At 38.8% G+C, this 20,197-nt stretch overlaps 1 protein-coding gene and 1 pseudogene across 9 annotated transcripts in view; both read right to left on the reverse strand.

Annotated features, from left to right (window-relative positions):
* The window catches only part of ABI3BP (ABI family member 3 binding protein), a 258,489-nt gene that overhangs the window by 154,344 nt on the left and 83,948 nt on the right, over positions 1-20,197 (reverse strand). For all 9 annotated transcript variants that reach the window (XM_059687989.1, XM_059687988.1, XM_059687987.1 and 6 more), the window contains exons 3-4: positions 10,572-10,640; positions 6,991-7,123 (exon numbers count right to left, since the gene is read on the reverse strand). In XM_059687989.1, coding sequence (XP_059543972.1) covers positions 6,991-7,123; positions 10,572-10,640 — 202 coding nt within the window. The remainder of the gene's footprint in view (positions 1-6,990; positions 7,124-10,571; positions 10,641-20,197) is intronic.
* On the reverse strand, positions 6,282-6,369 carry LOC132232199 (small Cajal body-specific RNA 24; annotated as a pseudogene).

Below are 20,197 nucleotides of genomic sequence, written 5' to 3' on the forward strand. Positions count from 1 at the left end.
ACAGATGTCCCTCTTTTTATTTTTTCCCTGTGACCCACTCTACCTCGCACCCACCTCTCCCAAGCCCTCACCACACTATTGTCTGTGTCCATGGGCTATGCATGTATGCATATAAATTCCCCGGTTAATCCCTCCCAGCAATGTTTTTATTTCTATGTGATTAACTACTACTAGATTTCCTAAAACATCCATTCCACACATTTTTTTGCTCTCTTCACATCAAAGTACACTTCCTGTAACCCCCTTTATCATTGTTCTTGTGTCCTGCCACACCAAGCCTGTGACTACTGATATAAATTCTGTCCTCACTCCCTTCCTCGGAAAGTATCTCTCTCCCCCTTCACTCTCTCCCTGTCCCTCTCTGATTCCAGGGTTCTCCCTTCTTCTGAAAATTAAGCAACTTGGTATTTTATTCCATGTCCTAATTCAATCTGCTCCCCAGCCATTCTTTTGATCTTTCAAGGATCTTTCTTTGAGTCTAAATGATGTTTAAATATTTCTATTCTATCAAAACAAAGTAAAACTGATGCTTACTTCTTACTCCTGCTACTGTCTTTTCACACAGATTTCTTGAAAGTAATATACTTTCTCTCACCTTCTTAACATTCATGCCTAAACCTCTTTGGTTTTTGTTTTGTTTGGCTTAAACATGTTTATTTTTATTGAATTTATTGGGGTGACATTGGTTAATAAAATTATATATGTTTCAGGTGTATAATTCGGTAATGCATCTGTATATTGTATCATGTTCACCACCCCAGTAATCCTCTTTACAATGTAGTGTCTGACTTGTTAGTATAGTAAAACCTTAGGATCAAAACCAATGACTAACTCCTCCATGAATTTCATAACTACTTTAAAATCTACCCATCTTCTTTTTCATACCGTTCAGGCTTCTTCTCCCCTCATGTCCAATCAGTTCTCAAGGCCAGTTACTTTTCCTGCATGATTCCTCTTGCACCTGTCCCTTCTCTATTCCTAAGGAGTTTAAGGACCTGGGTTAGGTCCTCATTATCTTTGAACTTTTGCAATAATTTTCAAACTGGTCAACCATTTCCAAAAATCTCTTTTCCTTATTACCTCCTACTGGCTGGCTTAAGCTCAACAAAATAAGTTCCTAGTAATTTTAGTGCTACCTAAAATGAAATAGCTTGTCTGAAGTGATAATTATCACAGTGTGTTGTGAATAATTATAACATAAGGCAATAATATAAAAAACATCAAGACTAGCAGAACATGGTAAGCACCATTTATTGAGTGCTCACTGCATGCCAGACACTATGGCAACATAGCCACATTTTATGGTGTCATTTCATTAAATCCGACAACCCTATAAGATATTACTATTATTACTCCAATTTTAAAGATGAGAAAACCAAAACTTAAAGCATTCAAGTAACTTGCCAAAGGCTACACAGTATATAATAGAGCAGAATTTGTACCCCTCGCTGTTACCATCCCTGGAGACATTGCAAACTTTGGATGGGAGATATTGCAGAGGAGGTCCAAGGGCTGAATGGACTGGATAGATGATTTTTAAGACTTAATCTTGACATTCCATTTGCTTATTAGTTCATACATTTGTTGAGACCTATTCTGTAACACATGATGCTAGGTTCTTTGTGAGATGGAAGATGAGTGGTCCACTATGCATAACTTCAAAAATGAGCTGACAGTGTAGTGATTAACCTAATGAAAATATTCCATAGGTAACTAAATATATCTTAGAGTTTTGGAAATGGGTCAAGGTCCAAGCTTTAGCATTGGAAATCATTAATACCTTTGCCATTCCTGCTGTTCTCTGAGGAACAGCCACATCAGCAATTCCTGGGAGCTTTTAGAAATGTCGAACCAGGCTCTTCCTCAGGCCTGTGGATCAGAATCCGCACTTTCATAAGGTCTCCCAAATGATTTACATGCACATCAATTGAGCACTGTTCTACATCTAGTTAGTAATTAATTGATCACTGATGACCACAAAGAGAAGTTTCAGTGAATGGTAGAGAGGGATGGAAGCCACTGAAATGGAATAAAGACTGCATTGGTGATACAGAAATCAGGAATAGTGAGCAGATCACTCTAAGAAGTTTAGGAATTTAGAGAAGAGATTAAAACGTAGAATGCAGCTGTAAAAAAGAAGGATCTCTTCCCCTTTGAGACAGCATGGAGGGACCTGGAGAGTATTATGCTAAGTGAAACAAGCCAGTCAGAGAAAGACAAGTATCACATGATCTCACTTATGTGTGAAATCCAATGAAAAAATAAAATGACAAACAAAATAGAAACAGAGACATTGAAGCATGCAACAGACTTACATATTTCTGAGGGAAGTGGGGGAGCAGGAAGAGATTAATATAAGAACTTATATGCATATATGCATAACCCATGGACATAGACCATAGTGCAGTGAAGGCCTGGGGAGGGGGCTGGAGCTGGGTGGAGGAGGTCAATGGGGGAGGGGGGTAAGGGGACATTTGTAATACTTTCAGCAATAAATATAAATTTTTAAAAAAACAACACCATAGCTTGGAAGATATAACAGGATCAACAGATTTTGTTTTCAGGTAGGGAACTCTAGAGCCTGTTTGTAAGCCAAAGGCAGGGCACCAATGACCGGGAAGGGGCAAATGTAAAAGAGAAAGGCTTACAGAGTATGGAAGGGACTCAATGGTTACTGCACAAAGCAAAAAACATATCCCTTGGAAAGAAGAGAAAGAGTGGTAAAGATAAATTTGGGCTGAAGAAAGAGTAAGCTGATGGTGGATACTCTAAATTGCCTCAGCATTGCAAAAGCCAGGATAGCTTAGGGTAGGGAAAAAGCCAGGATGCTATTTCTATGATCTGGGGTAAGGTGAGGAGTGCCTGGATTGGAACCATTGGTGCGGAAATGGAGAAGTAAAAGACAAAGATACTTACATGCATACTTCTCAAAGGCAAAACCAATATAACTTGGGGCTCCTTAGTTATAGATGAAAAAAAATGAGTAAAGATTCAAATTACGGTGAGTGGAAAAATTATGATACTTCAGAAAGTAATAAGACAAGTGAGGTAATATATCATGTTAAGTTCCAAGTAATGGTACAACATAAAAGTAAAAATGCTGACATTTCACTGCTTATTATTCAGCATCCATTTACTGAAGGTCTACTGTGTACCAGATGCTGGCTCCAGGAACTGGTGAGATAATGGTGATAAACTTACATATGATCTCTCTCCTCACAGGACTTAAAGTTTACATGGCAAGACAAATGGATACCGAGGCATGCTCATTCAGGTGAGAATCCACAAACATTGAAAATACCCACTTCTTAAAAACTTAGGGGGGAAAGGAGAGTCAACAACCTGTTCTGAACCAGCTAACAAGGAGGCCCTCACTCTGCATTAAGAGTAAATAAATATAATATGAAAGTGTTAGAAAATGTGAAAATGATATCTAAACGAACCATAAAACTTTAATAAGTTGGCAAAGAAGCAAGAACTAAAGCAATCTTAAACGACTTAAATTGGAAACATGGGAAGGAAAAAATAAGTTATTAATGGCAAAATAAATTTTGGTTCAAAACATGTCTTACTCTTCATCTGGGCCAATTTGGAAAGCTTTCATTTGACCTTAGATTTATCAAGGGTAAGTGTAACGTTCTTCCTTTCAAAGTCCATTAAGAATAAAAACCATAAATTAAGCACATCTATTCTCCAATGTGAATTAAGAAAAGGGTCTAAAAACAGGGAGACCCATATGAACCCTATGCCAATCAGAATAGAAACATGTGACACAAAAGAGTGAATCAACATTTAATTAATGTTCCCAAGTTTTAACCAAACAAAATAAAACTAAAACAGGGGTTTTCTCACTGGAAACTTACTACACAGAGCTTTGACATAGGAAGTCCAAAAGCAAACTAAAAAGCAAAAACTTTTCCAATAAATTATTTGCATTTGTAGGATAAATGAGGCTATCCAACAAAACAATGTGAAAATTTGTGTGTGTGTGTGTGTGTGTGTGTGTGTGTGTGTGTGTGTGTGTGTGTGTTTAAATCAGGGACTCTACACAGGGGGCCAAATATTAGAGTTCAAGGGATTAAAATAACAACAGTTGGTATTTCTGTAGCAAGCCAAAGGCATTCAGATTTCAGTGGTTTTGTAAGAAGATACTCCTGAAGGAAAACTTTGGCTATATTAACCTTCCAATTTTTGAGAAGCAATCATTCCCTATAGCTATTATTGCTTATTCTAACCTACTAGATTAGTCTAAATTCTAAAAACATCTGCATGATCATCTGAGAGTGAATTTCTCCAAATCTGCTTACAATTACACTAATTTAGAGTTGTTCTGGTGGATTTATTTGGCTACTTATACTGAGTACAGTATTTCCAGAGCTTTTAAATAAGGACTACTATTTTTTTAAAATACCACAAAGACTAAAATGTCAGCTCTTTATTAACTATACTGGGGAGAAAGGAGGCATGGTTAAATGAAATTCACAAATACTTCAAGTGCTTCTTTTTAGTCATTACTATTTAATTCTTCCCTTTTAGTGATGTCTTAACAATTTTCTATTTCTGCCCATAGCATCTTGACATGCTATTATTTAATTTTAATTTTTATTTGTTTATTTTTTATTTTCTTTATTGATTAAGGTATTACATATGTGTCCTTATGCCCCCTTTGCCCCCCCACTCCCCCTCTCATGCCCAATTTTTAAAGAAACTTTACTCAAAATGGAATTCTTTATTTTTAATATTGTGATTTGACAGGCATGAGTCCATTTACTTGATGAAAAGAACAGAGCGAGGGTGTGAGTCAGGGGCTGGGGGTGAGGTGCTTGGGCCTGTGAGCCAAATGCCTTGATTAAAATCCTAGTTCCACTAGAACAGTGGTCGGCAAACTCATTAGTCAGCAGAGCCAAATATCAGCAGTACAACGACTGAAATTTCTTTTGAGAGCCAATTTTTTAAACTTAAACTATATAGGTAGGTGCATTGCTATTAACTTAATGAGGGTACTCCTAAGCTGGCCTTTGCTAAAAACGTCCTCAATCTGATTGAGGTACATTCGCTGAGGTTGACCCCTTCCAACTCTCCCATCCACACTCGTCTTGTATACTTGTTTCATCTCTCTCCTTTCCGAAAACTGACTTCTGCGCATGGGCCACGAAGTTTCAATCGCACTGTACGTGCGTGGTATTTTGTGGAAGAGCCACACTCAAGGGGCCAAAGAGCCACATGTGGCTCGTGAGCCACGGTTTGCCGACCACTGCACTAGGACACCTGCTCCTCTACCTTCTCCACATCCGTTACCTGCTTGTGCTGTCAGACCATGACAACAGCTATTGATTAGATTAGAATCAGTCATTAGATAAATTCTTTCATGAAAGGGTCAGTAAGGCCAGGTGAGATTAAAGGAAAGGCTTGAGGACAGGGGAGGGAATCATATCCATATTATGCTATATGAATTTACAGGTTACTGCACCTCAATGATTTATCAAGCAAATTGAATAACTGCATTTTGCTACAAGTGTTCCAAATTTCTTCCCTTCCCTCTTTCCTTCCCTACTTTTGACTTTTTTTAAAATAAGAGAATAAAAAATAATTTTAAAAAAGAAAGCAATTTATAAATGTTTATTTTCTTAGCATTATCACCCTGGACCAATCCACTAGAAACTGGAATTATCACAAGAAAGCATGTTCTTTTAAGAGTTCATTTTCCAAACAAAATAAGTATGGGTTTAGTAGTGGGTGAAATAAAAAATATTTCAGATTCTTTGTAACATCCCAAAATTATTTTTCAAAAAAAAATTGGTTTTGGCAATATCGTCTACATGCCTTTTCCCAAAAATGTCTCCTTCAGAACTGTGGGATGGACATGTTTAGGGAAATTTAATTTTTTCTTAGTCTAGATTTCCTAATCAAAGTCATGTGAAAGGTACTTTTGAGGACTTATAAACATTTTAAAGGTCTTTCTTTTTAGTTCAATTTAGACAAATAAAAATAAGCACTACACAAATAGATACTTGCCCAAAAGGTACATGAAAAAGTGCTCAATACCTTAGTACACAAGAAACGCATATCAAAATGATAATGAAGAGAGAACTACACTAGAATAACTAAAATGAAAAATACTGACAACACAAAACATGGCGAGAATGGGGAGCAACTGGAACCCTTCCTATGTTGCTTATGGGAATGTAATGGAAAAGTTAGGAAAAAACAAACAAAGCAAAAAAAATTAAATATACATCTTTCCTGGGAGCCAGCAACCTTTCCAACTTTTTTTTCCCCTTTTTTGTCAGTAGTGGAACAATCCACCCTTTTTACTTGCAAAAGGTGAACAGAAAGCTACTATATTTCTCTAGGACATTTACCTTTCCAACTTTTAACAGTCTTCCCCAACTGCCTTCAGCCTCATCCTCTGAGCCTTCGTTACACTTCTCACTGACACTCCCCACTTGCCATGTGGCTTATTCTCCCTTGTAGTTTATTCTTTGTTAAGAAAATATACTGCCCAGTCAGCGTGGCTCAGGGGTTGAGCATCCACCTATGAACCAGGAGGTCACGGCTCAATTCCTGGTCAGGGCACATGCCCCGGTTGCGGACTCAATCCCCAGTGAGGAGCATGCAGGAGGCAGCCAATCAGTGATTCTCTCTTATCATTGATGTTTCTATCTCTTTCGCCGTCTTCCTTCCTCTCTGAAATCAATCAAAAAAGAAAAAGAAAAAGAAAAAGAAAAAGAAAAAGAAAAAGAAAAAGAAAAAAAAGAAAAAGAAAAGAAAACATACTTGCATGTGTTTCTATTCAGGTAGGTGATCACTCCCTTAAGGGTAAGCCTTTGCAGTCCCCTTACATCCAGAATGGGCTGGACAGCTAAGAGGTGACCTGTAAATGCTGATGCTCCCGATATTTACACATTCTTCTAAAGCATGCACAAATACTATTAAAAGCAGGCATTAATTTTCAGATGAAAAATAAAGTCTTCCATTATGATGAGTTACCTGTCATTGGGACAGTGACTCGGCAGTGTCCAGTCATGGTGTGGATTAATGAGGAAACCCCAGGACAGGAAGACGGAGCTTGGTGTCAGAGTGCCAACCACCAGCTGGAGAGGCTTGCGAGAGCGTGTTTTGCCTGCGAAGGTGACATACAGGTTAATTCTGTAACACTTAGTGTATTTTCATGATCGGGGTCAATGCATGAAGATGACTTGGTAAGATGAAGAAAAGTGTGAAAGTATCAAATTCCTTTCATACAATGCACAAATATTACCAATTCTTTGACAATGAATTTAAGCATGAATCAAATGAAATATTCCTTTTGATATTTATGTGTGTGTATATGTGTATATATGTATATATTCATATATGTGTAATATATACATACAAACTATATCCAATTATATCTAGTTTTTATTTACTTGGGAGTCAGGGATGAATATGGAGGTCTTGGCTGTTACCAGTAAAATAAAAACACACACATTTTCATATACATATACATACTATATTCACATATACATATATGTATGTATGTATATATACACACTCATTCCATTTCTTTTACATACAAAATTAAAACATGCTGTGTTTCCCCTGGAACTGTGAATTAGTGTGAAATAACATCTGAGAAAAGAAAGCTTAGCATCTAGGTGTAGGTATATTCTCTCTTTAAAACCTATTTTGTAGTGTAAAATCCCCATCATACCATTAAAATAAGAATATTTTTTACAGTGAGTATCTAAGTGGAAAATGCGGATACACGTTTAACAATGCTGGGAGAGGAGGAATTACAGGAAGCACAGCTGTTCTGGTGGGACTGAGCAGATTTGGGCAATGCTGACAAACCACTGTAGATCCTTTTCAAGTATATAGAGGCCAGGCATTTGCATTTCCAAAAATATGTGAAACTGCAAGAATGGAAACAGTGAAAAAGAGAAGGGAAGATCCTCAACCATAGAATCCAACACTGCCTCATAAAACAGTGAATAAAATAAAAATCCAATAGCAGGCCTAATAAAACTGCACAGAGCTAACATAAAACATATGTATTTGTATTCTCATTGGATTCCCTTTCATTCCATGAGACTATGGGTGTTGTATTTGCTATAGGACAAACTTGTGTTATCTTAGTCTAATGCAAGGGGGAACCAGCGGGTAGGAAGGTACTCATTGTATGAGCTTAGGGGAGCTTATCTTAACCGAAAGTCCTTGGAAATTGTGTCATACTGTTGCTTCGGCTAGATTTAAGTTCTGAAAATTGTTATTCCAGTGGAAAAATCTTCTGAGCCCAGAAAATACATAACCTAATGATGACAAACTGCTTCATTGTAACATAGCTGAATTTTTACAAGATATTTGAAATAATTTTCAATGATAGTTATTGTTTACTTGGTTGCAAACATGCATTTATACTTCTCTGTAGATTTTTCCAATCCACCCATCATAGTACCTTGTACGATTGTGATACAAAGAGTCCAAGTCTGGGCGCCAAGGTGGGCAGATTAAAATCTAAAATGAGGGTAGGGGGGCACCGGTAGTTTTAAAAGGCCCTGAGGTGATCCTGGTGTGCCTCTTTCCACTCCTGCGTTGATTTTCACTAATGTAATGTAATACTAATGTAATCTTATTTTACAGATAAATATAACTTTCAACCCACAGAACTTTCAAGGGTGGCCAAGGTCACACCAAAGGCAATTGTAATCTAATTTTCTTTTTACTGCATCATCGGTTTAGCTCACACCTTATGAATATGATGCCACTGAAAGACCACAGATACATTTTTCTTTCAAGGGAACCTATGGCTTACATGACTCATCAAATAATTATTTCACTAAGTTTGATTTTAATATAAAATGATTAAATAATTAAAATGTATGTGGTAGATGCAAATATAAAATGAATGGAAGTGAATCCATTAGTCATGACATCATCCTCAAATGCAGATTACAAAAACAAAAATGATATCTGCTGCCTGAAAGGAAAGGTGGGGCATTATATCCTGAGCAAGATGAAGCAGTTTCCTGCCCTGGGATCACAAAGTGAAAAATGACTGCTAAGGCCAGTGTCATAGCAGCTCCAAAACGAAGTGAAGTTATGAGGTGCTACTAAGGTGCAATCACCGTCTTGACTTTCCTTACATATTTTTGTATATGTATATTATGATCATATTTGCATTAAGAAACAGTTCAATGAATATGAAGCCAGAATCCCATGGGACCAGACTCATGCTTCTTGACTTTATTGTTAAATATTTTGAAATAGAGTCTTGAAATATTGTGAGATTATTTATTTTGAGGAGTATGGAAAGCTGCCTGGACAACTATTGTTAACACGTTGTAAGCAGTGATTGAAATTTTCCTTGGACTTTGGGAAAATATAAAAGGTCAGGAAAAGGAATGTGTATTTTTCAAAATGCTTGACTATTTATTGCTTCTCTTAAAAGAAGTGGAAAACACCAGAAGGAGGGGGGAGAGGGGGGAGGGTTGTGGCAGCTGATTTCTGTGAACCAGGTTTGGCTGATTCATCTAGAAGACAGACACACAGCTGCCAGGGACCCCTTGCTGGTCATGGTTAAAGATCTGTATGTCCTCCCCGCCCATGTCATACCTTAAAAAATATGTAACGAAAATAAAACACAACAAAAAAGATCCTTTTGTGTGTGTGTGACATCCAGTGTACTATAAAAGATAAGTCTGATTCGGAAATACTTATTTTGAGAACAGTTCACATTGGAAGACAAGGTCAACTCTACCTACAGAGCTAGGAAGGTGTCGTACCAGGTGGTCAATCATATTCGCAGCTATAATTGGTCCCTCGTTATAGCAACGGCAACTCATTTGATCTGAGAAGACACTTAAGTAGTGAAACTGGGGTAATTTCAAGAAGGACTTTAATCTTTTGATCACATGGAAATAATTCTACTCATTTATTCACATGGCATCTATGTTCCCATTTTGAGACGTCCTATCCATGGGAAGATGGGTGTTGCATTGCTGTTTCATAAAAGGAGTTCTTCTATATTTGACTAAATAGAAGAGGTTTAGAAGGGAGAGATCAGGAGTAAATAAAACCTAAGTTCCAGTCTATTTAATCCAACACATATAAATTAATTATGCCTTTGAAATGTAAACAGTCTCCTTCAGCAAAGGTTAGACATCAAAATCTGCCTTCAAAATCTGAAAGGCCCAATGGCAAGCATGAGGTCACACATTTCAAAACAAAGACACTAAGAGGAACAACTCTCAGCGAGCACTTGCTATGAGCCAGGCCTTGTCCTAGGTGTGGCATATCCACGAACTCATTTAATTCTCACGATGACCCTAATTATGCAGCAGAAAGGAGGCACTGAGAGGTTCAATATTTGCCTAAAGCCCTGCAGTTCACATGTGGTGGTACTGGGATAGGATCCCGAGAAGTCTCCTCCTGCCTCTGCTACTAATCTATTGACCCAGAGCCTGCTGCGCATGTTTCAACTTCTAAACTGCATTCTTAAGGCCTCCCCAAGGCACTGGGTCTCCATGGGTAGAAAAGAGACAAAAAGTCATGGTTTAGAGTTAATAAAAAACAAAGTGAATTAAAAATACCTGAGCATGACTTCTTTTGACTTGGTGGAGGAGCAGGTCGCACGACAATCAGATATTTAGGCTCTGCATCTGGAAATAATAATAACTTTATTTATCAATAAAATTCTTTGAGAACGAGCAGCATTTGCCACAGCACACCCATGTCCTGACTCAGTGCTCCCAACTTTAGTCATCGTAACCACAGTGGATGAGAGGACCCAGGAATTCAGAAACTTAATACTTCCTGCATAGTTCAGTTTAATTCAGGTTTTAAAATGAAAATTAAATCCAGATTTTTAAGACCAAATGGACAGGGGTAGGGGATAGTTCTTAAAAGAATCTTACTAGACATGGATTTCATGTCACAGCTTCATCAATCCTTTCCCCTGTAGAGAGATTTTTTAAAAATCAGGTCAAATCGATTCTGTGATCCTCTTCCTCACAGAGGTTCATCCTGATGCTAAAACCAGAGACGGAAAATCCCACTTGCATAAGATATATGGTTGTGTCACCTGTTGTATGATCTGAAATGGCTCACTTTTGTGAATATATTATTTTGTTGTTTTTAATCCTCACCTGAGGATATTTTTTCCATTGATATTTTTAGACAGAGTGGAAGGGAAAGAGGGAGAGAGAGAAAAACATTGATGAGAGAGAGACACATCAACACATCAATTGGTTCCCTCCCGTAAATGCCCCAATCAGGGCTAGGGATCAAACCTGCAATCCAGGTGCATTCCCTTGACTAGGAATCAAATGGTGACCCTTTAGCTCATGGGTTGAAACTCTAACCACTGAACAACACTGATCAGGGCAACATATGAGTATTTATAATGACCTATTTTATCTTGTTACATAATTTCTCAGCCAGTCTCATATCTAACCAGTCATTTGTGTGAAAAATTTTAAAATAAGCTCACAATTTTAGGTGGCTATGATTTTCACCTAAAATATGCCAATTGGAAATAAATTAATAGAGAACCTGTTTTTAAAATATTTAGGTTTTAAATAAAATGTTTAAATAATTAGTATGTGCTAACTCAATCATGAGCTAATAATTTATCAAACGCTCTTTTTTAAATTGACGTTTCCAAGGTCCATGGCTGGTTTCAATATATGTAATAAAGCAAATACACTTGGGGCATACTAAATAGCATTTTATAAGCAGCTCTACTAGAATTACTAAGTGATGGGTATTATTTATAATAATACTAGTAGCCTTGCGCACGAATCCGTGCGCCAGTAGGTCACTGCCGCCCTCCTGTAGCTCTCTGCCCACTGCCCTGCCCTCCTCTAGCTCCCCCCCTCCTTGCCCCCCTCATAGCTTGCTGCCCTGCCCCCTCCTGTAGCTCTCCACAGCCCGCTTGTACCTCGCTGGCCCACCCTCCTGCTGATCCATGATCTGGTTTTGATGCGCTTCATCATTACGCCTCAGGGTGTAACGGCTAATTAGCATATTCCTCTCTTATTATATAGGATATTTCTTCAGTAACTTTGGATCCTGAAACTCATTCTACTCCAAGTTGCATTCAGACACTGTAATCAACAAGAGTTCCCCACCACTTGCTCAGGCACATTGCACATCTTGGTGTTGTGTTCATTCTGGGTTCACAGAGGCCTTGTCTGCCCCCAGCTTTACAGAACTGACCTCATTCTCAGCCAAAGGCAACCTGGAAATTCAACTGCCTTAAATGACTAGAGCCTTTGTTTTTTCCTGGACATCTCACTGCAATATTTGCTATAACTTGCTGGGTAATTACCACGGCATAAACCAACCCAGGGAAGTTCAGGATAAACAGAGCTCTGCCTGTTTATCATCTAGTTGCCTCATGAGCACAGCACAGATAAAGGAGCATTCATTGTGTTTCAGAGTCTCAAGTGTTTGGAAGCAAATCCTGTTTGGTGAAGCTTATGTTGGGAATGCGTTTAATCTAAATCAAGTTTCCTAGTAGAAATACATTAACCATTTCCTGATTTTATTTGGGATATAACGTGACATAGGTATTAAGAAACTACCATGTATTGAGTATTTTCTGTGTGCAGGATACAGTGGGGCCTTGACTTACGAGTGTCCCGACTAACGAGTTTTTCAAGATACGAGCCGTCTCTTGGCCGATTTTTTGCTTTGAGTTGCGAGCTAAAATTCGGGTTATGAGCCAGCTTCAGATACCCCACCACTAGTTGGCACAGCGAACATCACAGTGAACGCCACAACGTCAGCCCAGCATCACGTGTCTCACTCGTTCACTGTTGATTTGACATACGAGTAATTTGAGTTACGAGCTCCATCACGGAACGAATTAAACTCGTAAGTCAAGTCCCCACTGTACTTGTTAAGCACTTTACATTCATGCCTTAATTACTCTTCATGGCAATCCTCCTGAGACATCTTATTATCATCCCAATATGTAGATAAGGTCACCGCAGCAGTCAGCTTGATGGGCACAAAACGTGGGCAGTCGCACAGAGTCCTGTGCCCAAAAGGGTGCCAAGCTTTGGTTTAATAACCCGCTGTCACCATATTGAAATTGGTAACACTTTTGTCTTTGACTTTGTGTTTTGCAAGGGAAGTTTGATGGAAGGATGGAGCATACAAGCGAGCAAAGACTGGAACAATATGCATGTCCTCCCATCCACATAGAGCATTTGAGATGCCCCATTAGCCCAGCATGTCAAAGGATCCATGATTGTCTGGGAGTTCAGCAACACTCAAAGGTAGAACAAGGTGAGTATATTACATCTATGACTCAGTAAGGGCCACAGTTCCCATTGAACCAGAACTTGATTCAAAGCATAATGAAGGCAATAGCCTTTTAAGAAACACAAATGAGTAAGGAATCCAATTGTATTCTTCCTTACTCATGTTACTTCTTGTATTCACCAGCTACTTATGCTGGAAATGATGACGTAAAAGGAATAGTTAGAGCAACCCCTAGCTCCTTTTCTTTTTATTCTTCCATATTCATAGGCAGAGTATTGGTAGTATGTGCATGTATCAACAAACGAAATAAAAAGTTGAGTTAGTTTTGTACATTTCCACTACTCTGGTAAGAATGAAATACATGTATGAACTACCAACTACAAATTGTGTAATGTCGGTGATACTGCTTTGGAGTTAAAAGCACTTACGTTTGCACTTAAACTAGCATTGCCCAGTATAATGCTAAATGTTAAAATTCATGCTGATAATAAACAAACTTAATTTAATGACATTAAGGAGCAAATAAAATAACACCAGGACAAGCTGAGAGGGAAACTCTGGAAGAAAGGGAACAACTTTATATTTTAGTACCTTTAATGGCACCCCCCCCACCCCCACTGCTTTTTGAACCAGGAACCCTTCATTTTTATTTTGCACTAGGCCCTGAAAATTATGTCGCTACCTTAATCTAGTCCTCAAAATGCCCTTTTACTAAAACTCTGGAATTTACTTCTAGAAAAAAAAGCTAAATCCCTATTTTTCTTAAATTGTCCTTAGTGAGACAAAGCCTCTTAGAGTTAGCCTTTTATTTCCTTCCTTGATACGCATTAACCCAACTATGCCTCAGTGGTTTTTAAGAAGACTTGAAGTACTAGAAAAATAACACGCGTGATCCAAGACATACAAGCAATTTAAAAGTAATTTTTGTTATGATCCCAGTCATTTTGTATAAAGCAAAGGCGGTTACAGCCAATTACAAATTGGAACAGATGTTGGAATCTGGGTGCACATGTGGCCCTCTCTGCTCATTAAAAACTTTTAGTGTTCATGGATTTCAGCAGTGTTTGCATTTGAGTGGTAACACAGATACGGAAAAATAAAACAAGTGAAAAAGAAGATTTCTATTTCTGATCTGAGCTATGAAATTCTTTGTGGGTTTGTAGCAACCTGGAAATATACACAACAGTAGCCTGATCAGAAATTCTGGTAAAACATGCCAAAATACATGACTTTTTCATTTAAAGCATGTGTTAACTAAAATGTCAATTTAAGAAAATCGTGTGGAATGCAGTTACCTTAACAAATGTTCCTTTCCTAATAGTTAAGCCTGTTGTAGACTATTTATATCTAATTTGCTTAATATTTTAAATGCCCTATGGTAGACTATAGAGGCAGTTTACTGTTTGGGGAAATCTACTATTGAAATCCTTTATAAGGTACTAGAGTTTTTATTATATAAATAATCCTCCCATAATTGCTGTGTTTGACAAATTCCAATTCTCTCATTTTTTAATAGAGGACATCTGCCTTGCAAGCCACCTGCTTTAGAATGCTGTCACAGTGCCGTTTGTTTCTGCCACATACATTTCCACATGATAACCATAAAATAAGCCAGATGATCCTAAAGGAAATCAGGTAAGGGGCATGAAAATAACACACACCATTTATTTACTATGCCATCTTTTTTCGCAATTTGGTTTCATGTCAAACTATGGCATAAGAGTGTGGACTCTGGAGCCTGGGTAATCCTGCTCAGCTACTTACCAGTACAAGGTGAAGTACTTCACACCTGTGCACCTTAGCTTTCTCATCTTCAAATTGGAAAAAATCATAGTACCAGTCTCATGGGGTTCCCAGGGACGAGTAGCCTACAGACCGCCTCGCACACAGGAAGTGCTCATGTAACTTTAGCCATCATGATGACGAGGATGATTTCTTGAAGCAGTTTTTGCCTTAAGAGGTCCCGGGGACATATTAGAAGTAAGGAAAATATTCCAAACCTTTTGTTCACAGATTCCAAAATACAAAAATTTCATAGAAAAGAAAATTATAGGCCATAGTGATAAAAATTCTGTCCTTGACCCATATTCTCTTCTTCCGAGCTCTTTCTCAACTAGGCCCTGACTGCTAGGATTCTGTGTTCATCTCTGCATTGTCCAGTTTTAGGGAGAATCCTGCTTAGATGGTTTAGCCAGAATTCCCCATCCTCCATGCTTCATCACCAATGATACCTAATCAGGTTCTGATCCTTCACCATCCCTTCACCATCTCTTATCCTTCACCATCCCTCAGGAGGTATCTGATCAGCCTGGCTTGCCTTCAGCAATAATCTGTTAGGTCAGTTTAACCAGAATTCCTCTTACACTTGATGTTTCCCCTTAGTAATTTTCATCCATTGACCTCTCCACAATGCGGTTTCTTGGTTAAAAATTTCCAATTTTCCTTGTTGTATTTAGAGTTGAGCCCAATCTCTCTTCTCCATTACAAGACCCCATTTCTGTGGTCCCTATACTATCAAGGCAATTCCCTTTGAATAAAGTCTCCCTTACCATCTGTAACAAGTGCCACTGGGTAATGTTTTTTTCTTTAACAATATTCATAGATATCAATGCAAAATATCCTAGAAAATAGAGTGACAAGCACAACCTGGCAGTACAGAGTACAGGAAAACATATGGCCAAGACTAATTTATTCCAGAAATGTAACATAAGGAGGAAAAAGATATTTCCTATTTCTGCTGAAATACTGACAAACTTTATTACCATTTTTAACCAACTCTGAATAAAAGTTCAATGAAACATTCCTTAATATGATAAAATATATCTTAGAACATCTGCACCACCTTAATTAAATGTGCAGGATCCCACACACACACACTTCTGTTGATAACTCACCTTGACTTTATCAGAACATTCAACCCACATTTTTCTTTCCCTTTTATTATCATATTTTTTTAAAATGTTACACTATGATTCTATTTTTGTAACCTGCTCCAGCTTTTCTTTGAGTAATGGGACAAGGATTAGGCAAACAAAGAATTATATAACCAACTATATTATGTGTTCTTGTGCGCCAATGCCATAGGAATAGCTAAAATGAAGTAGTAGGTTGGGAGCATTCCTGGAACATTTACCCACAAGACCAGTCTTACCAGAAGAGTGAATTAGAACAAACTTGCTCATAAAGGTCCCAGATATAAGTTCCTATGACCATTTCCCTTTTTGAGTTACCTCCTCACTTGACTGAATAGCTTGTCCTCTTCCATCTCATTTTCCTTTGTTCTCAGAGAGGATCACAAAAGCAATCATTTGCAATTTAATGCGAATGAATTCATGTTAATCTCTACTCTTGATCTATCTTATTTACATAAGAAAAGCATGTCCTCTACTAAATACATACTGGGCCTCAAGCAACAAATGGGGAGACTTTTTGTCCCAGTGCCCTTCCTAATTCCTTTTCTCTGTCCCTAAAATCACTAAGGTGTGGAGAGCTACCTACTCCATAAGCTAAAGACAACTGGGTTGCAAATGTCTTGTCAGAGACTAGAGTTTGCCCGACACCTTCCAGAAAGGTCAAGAAAGTGACAGCTTCAAAAAAACACACACACAAAAATAAATAAAAACACACAACAAAACAAAAATACCATGAAAGTGACAGCTTGAAAACTGGCAAAAGAGGGCCAGTGATTTGGAAGAAACCCCAGTAAAACAGTGTCTCCAAAATGCTGCATCGCCAGTGTTCTTGCTGGCACAGAGGGTGAGAAGGTGTGGAAAACAAGGCTACTGAGAACTCTGAGTCGAAAGGTAAAGTGGAAAAGTTAAACCCCAAGGTGAAGAATATTTAACAGTAAGTTCACTTTTCTTTGGCTTATTTTCCTTTCGTGTTATTTTTTTTTTTTTTTAAGTAATAGATATCTTCCTCCCTCAAACCCCAAATCCCATGCTAACCATATGAAAAACATCAGACAAAACAAAATTGAAGGACATTCTGTAAAATAACTAACCAGGACTCCTCCAGACTGCTAAGGTCATCAAAAACAAGGGAAGTCTGAGGAAGTGACAGTCTACAGAAGCCTAAGGAGATGTGACAATGTAAGGTGGTGTCCTGGGAGGGACCCGGGGTCAGAAAAAAGGACCTTAGGTAAAAAATGATGGAAGTCAAATGAAGGATGGCCTTTAGTTAAAAATGTATCAATATTGGTTCATTAATTGTGACAAATGTAGCATATTAACGCAAGATGTTGAGAATAGAAGAAATTGGGTGTAAAATACACAGGAATTCTTTGTACTACACTTGCAACTTATTACAAGTTATTCTAGCATAAAGAGTTTATTTTAAAAATCTTTTTGTAAAAAATAGATAACAAAATTTATGTATCCGTGAATCAAAGGGAGCTCTTTCAATAAGTATAAAATAAAGGCCCTACTAGGATGCAAAAGCAATGTCATTCATCAGCAACTTTCTTCTTCATTTTAGATAAATAGTGGTGTGATTTACAGCTAAAGGGGCTTTAGAATTTGATGAAATACGGTAGGTGTTTTTATTAGAAGCCCATCTGGCACATCACAAAACTAAGACGTTAAGAAAATCACCCACCTAGCCTGTACCAAAAGTCTGTGGCCCTGGAAATCTCCACAGAGAAATATTTTCAAATTTTCTTTGCATCTGCAAGTGTTCATGTGCCACCCTTAACTGGAATCTGGCCTGAGTAGGTACAGTCCACATTTAAGTAGTCCCTTTAGCTTTAACATTTGGCAGACAGCTCCTGTGCCTTATTTCATCAACACTAGCACTGAGTAATGTCTGCTTGCAAAGACCCTTGAACAGCCTCCTTGTGTTTTAAGCTCAGGCAGAGAGCTCCCCTCAACCAATAGTCAGTTCTGAAGGAAGAATCTTGGAGTGCGGCACTGGAGGGGGTGAGCCAGCAGAGCTCTGCGGGCCCTGGCTCTGCATTCTGTCTCAGCGGCCCTTGCCATGCTGCTGGCACCAGCTCCCTCACCTGCTGGGCCAGGAGGGAGTGAGGGAGGCCTTGCTGGGCAAGAGGTGTAATCTGGTGGTGGTGGGTGGTGATGCGGGGTCGGGGGGGAGTGGAGTGTAAAAAGACAGCAAATCCTACTTGTCTACTTACTCATTTTTTGAAAGCTGCATCAGTAATTCTAAATTTCAGGAGAATAACCAACCTTGCTCCCCACCCACACCACCTACTCTCACATTCTAGTGATGATAAATAATAACAAGTTGTCTCAACAGCCGATGGGTTTCAGCAACGGGGTACAGATGGTTCATATGAGAGCGCAGTCCGCATCCATTCTGAAGCCCAGTGACTGGAAAATGAGAGGCTCAGATATTGTTGATGCAAGAGGTACATCCCTCCAGAGGGAATATCAACCGAAAAACTCACTATAAAATGTAATAATTAAGTCAAAAGCTAGAACAGTAGCCATTGTTAGTCTTGTTTGTTTTTATGTCCTTTCAGGAAGTTTGGTGTCTCTTCTGGAAAAATACTGATGGGTTTTTCCTAGAACGTTGAGGAAATTATGCTATCTGCTTAGACAAGTGCTAAGCCATAGCGTTGCAAAGCTTCACGGTGGCAGGAGTCCAAAGAGAAGACACAGTGGTCACAAGTGATATCAGTATTGCACTTAATTTACTAAGTTTATGAATATAAAACGTTCGTAATTTTTAATAAACCACTTAGGTTACTAGCACGTTGCTCTCAGTTGTACATAAAAATGAACATCTATAGAATTATGAGTCACCACAAACGAACACAAGGTCTCCACCTTTTAGAGTGTTTCTAAGTCCCTGTAAGAAGATGTGGGGGCCGAGAATCACGCTGAATCTAGCCAGGGCTCAGTTCATGTTTTATTGCTATCTGTACCATTAGGCCTGGAAATACAGTAATTGCACAATAAACCTTTTCTGAAAGGTTTCTGAATCTACTCCTCTATCCTTTTTTGCCTGGGGCTAGAGTAAAAATAAAGTGTGAAGCTTGCAGAAGGAAAGGAAACAATGCTTCTGGATTTGGGGAGTAGCAGTCAGCAAAAGAGCAAATGATCTTTCTTAAAAGCCAGTAAATTTGAACCACTGAGTAAGCTATCTGTAAAACTGTTCTTTCTCCTTTGAAGTTTTTTCTTATATATGGTTTTGTGTGTAAGAATAATCCTTATCCTTTTTTCACCTGCAAAAATAATTTAAAGCAAATCCTACACTGTTCAGTAGTTATTTCCATAAAAGTTATAAAAATGGTTGAAAATGAACCAACACCCACTTGGACAGAACATTGTGCTGGGCCCTGGGCCCTGAGAGAGCCCTGGCTTCTCTCAGCCTCTGAAAGGCATCCGGCGGGCACGGCCCCCAGCAGGCTGGGGCAACACGGAGGCCAAATGGTCTTTAGAGGCACAGCCGCCCCCTACCTCAGAGCACCTACTAACGCAAAAAATGACAAGGAACATCACCACGGGTGGGATTCCAGAGTGTCCAGTCACAGACACGCTCTGAAGGGAGCTTACCGCTGATGGTATGCATGTTTCAGAGTCGTCTGAGATTGAGGAGCAGCCCCTCATCTCCACGCTACAGAGTGAGTGGAACCTCTAGCTACAAAATGGGACTCAGCTTTGACAGGAAGACAGGAGGTGGGGAAGGAGGAGGTGGAAGGAAGAGGTTGGAGGGGGAAGCGGCTTTTCCTAGGCCCAGTAATGTGTACACCCAAAGGCTCTGCTATGCTCCTTAGCTGTCCGCAGTCGACTAAAGTGGGTTGGGAGGAGAGATGCATCCTTTTTCCAAACAGAGAGGCATTTCAAAGACACAGTCCACCGAGGAAGACGTTGCTGGAAACTTTTCCCGAGAGTTTTGGTTTAATTTCAGTCAGAGTTGCTACTGAAAACACACACGTCGCCTGGCACTGACTGCATACTTTGCAGGCCTCGTCAATGCAAAATCAAAG

The sequence above is a fragment of the Myotis daubentonii genome, chromosome 3, assembly GCF_963259705.1.
Source record: "Myotis daubentonii chromosome 3, mMyoDau2.1, whole genome shotgun sequence".
NCBI classification, from domain to species: domain Eukaryota; kingdom Metazoa; phylum Chordata; class Mammalia; order Chiroptera; family Vespertilionidae; genus Myotis; species Myotis daubentonii.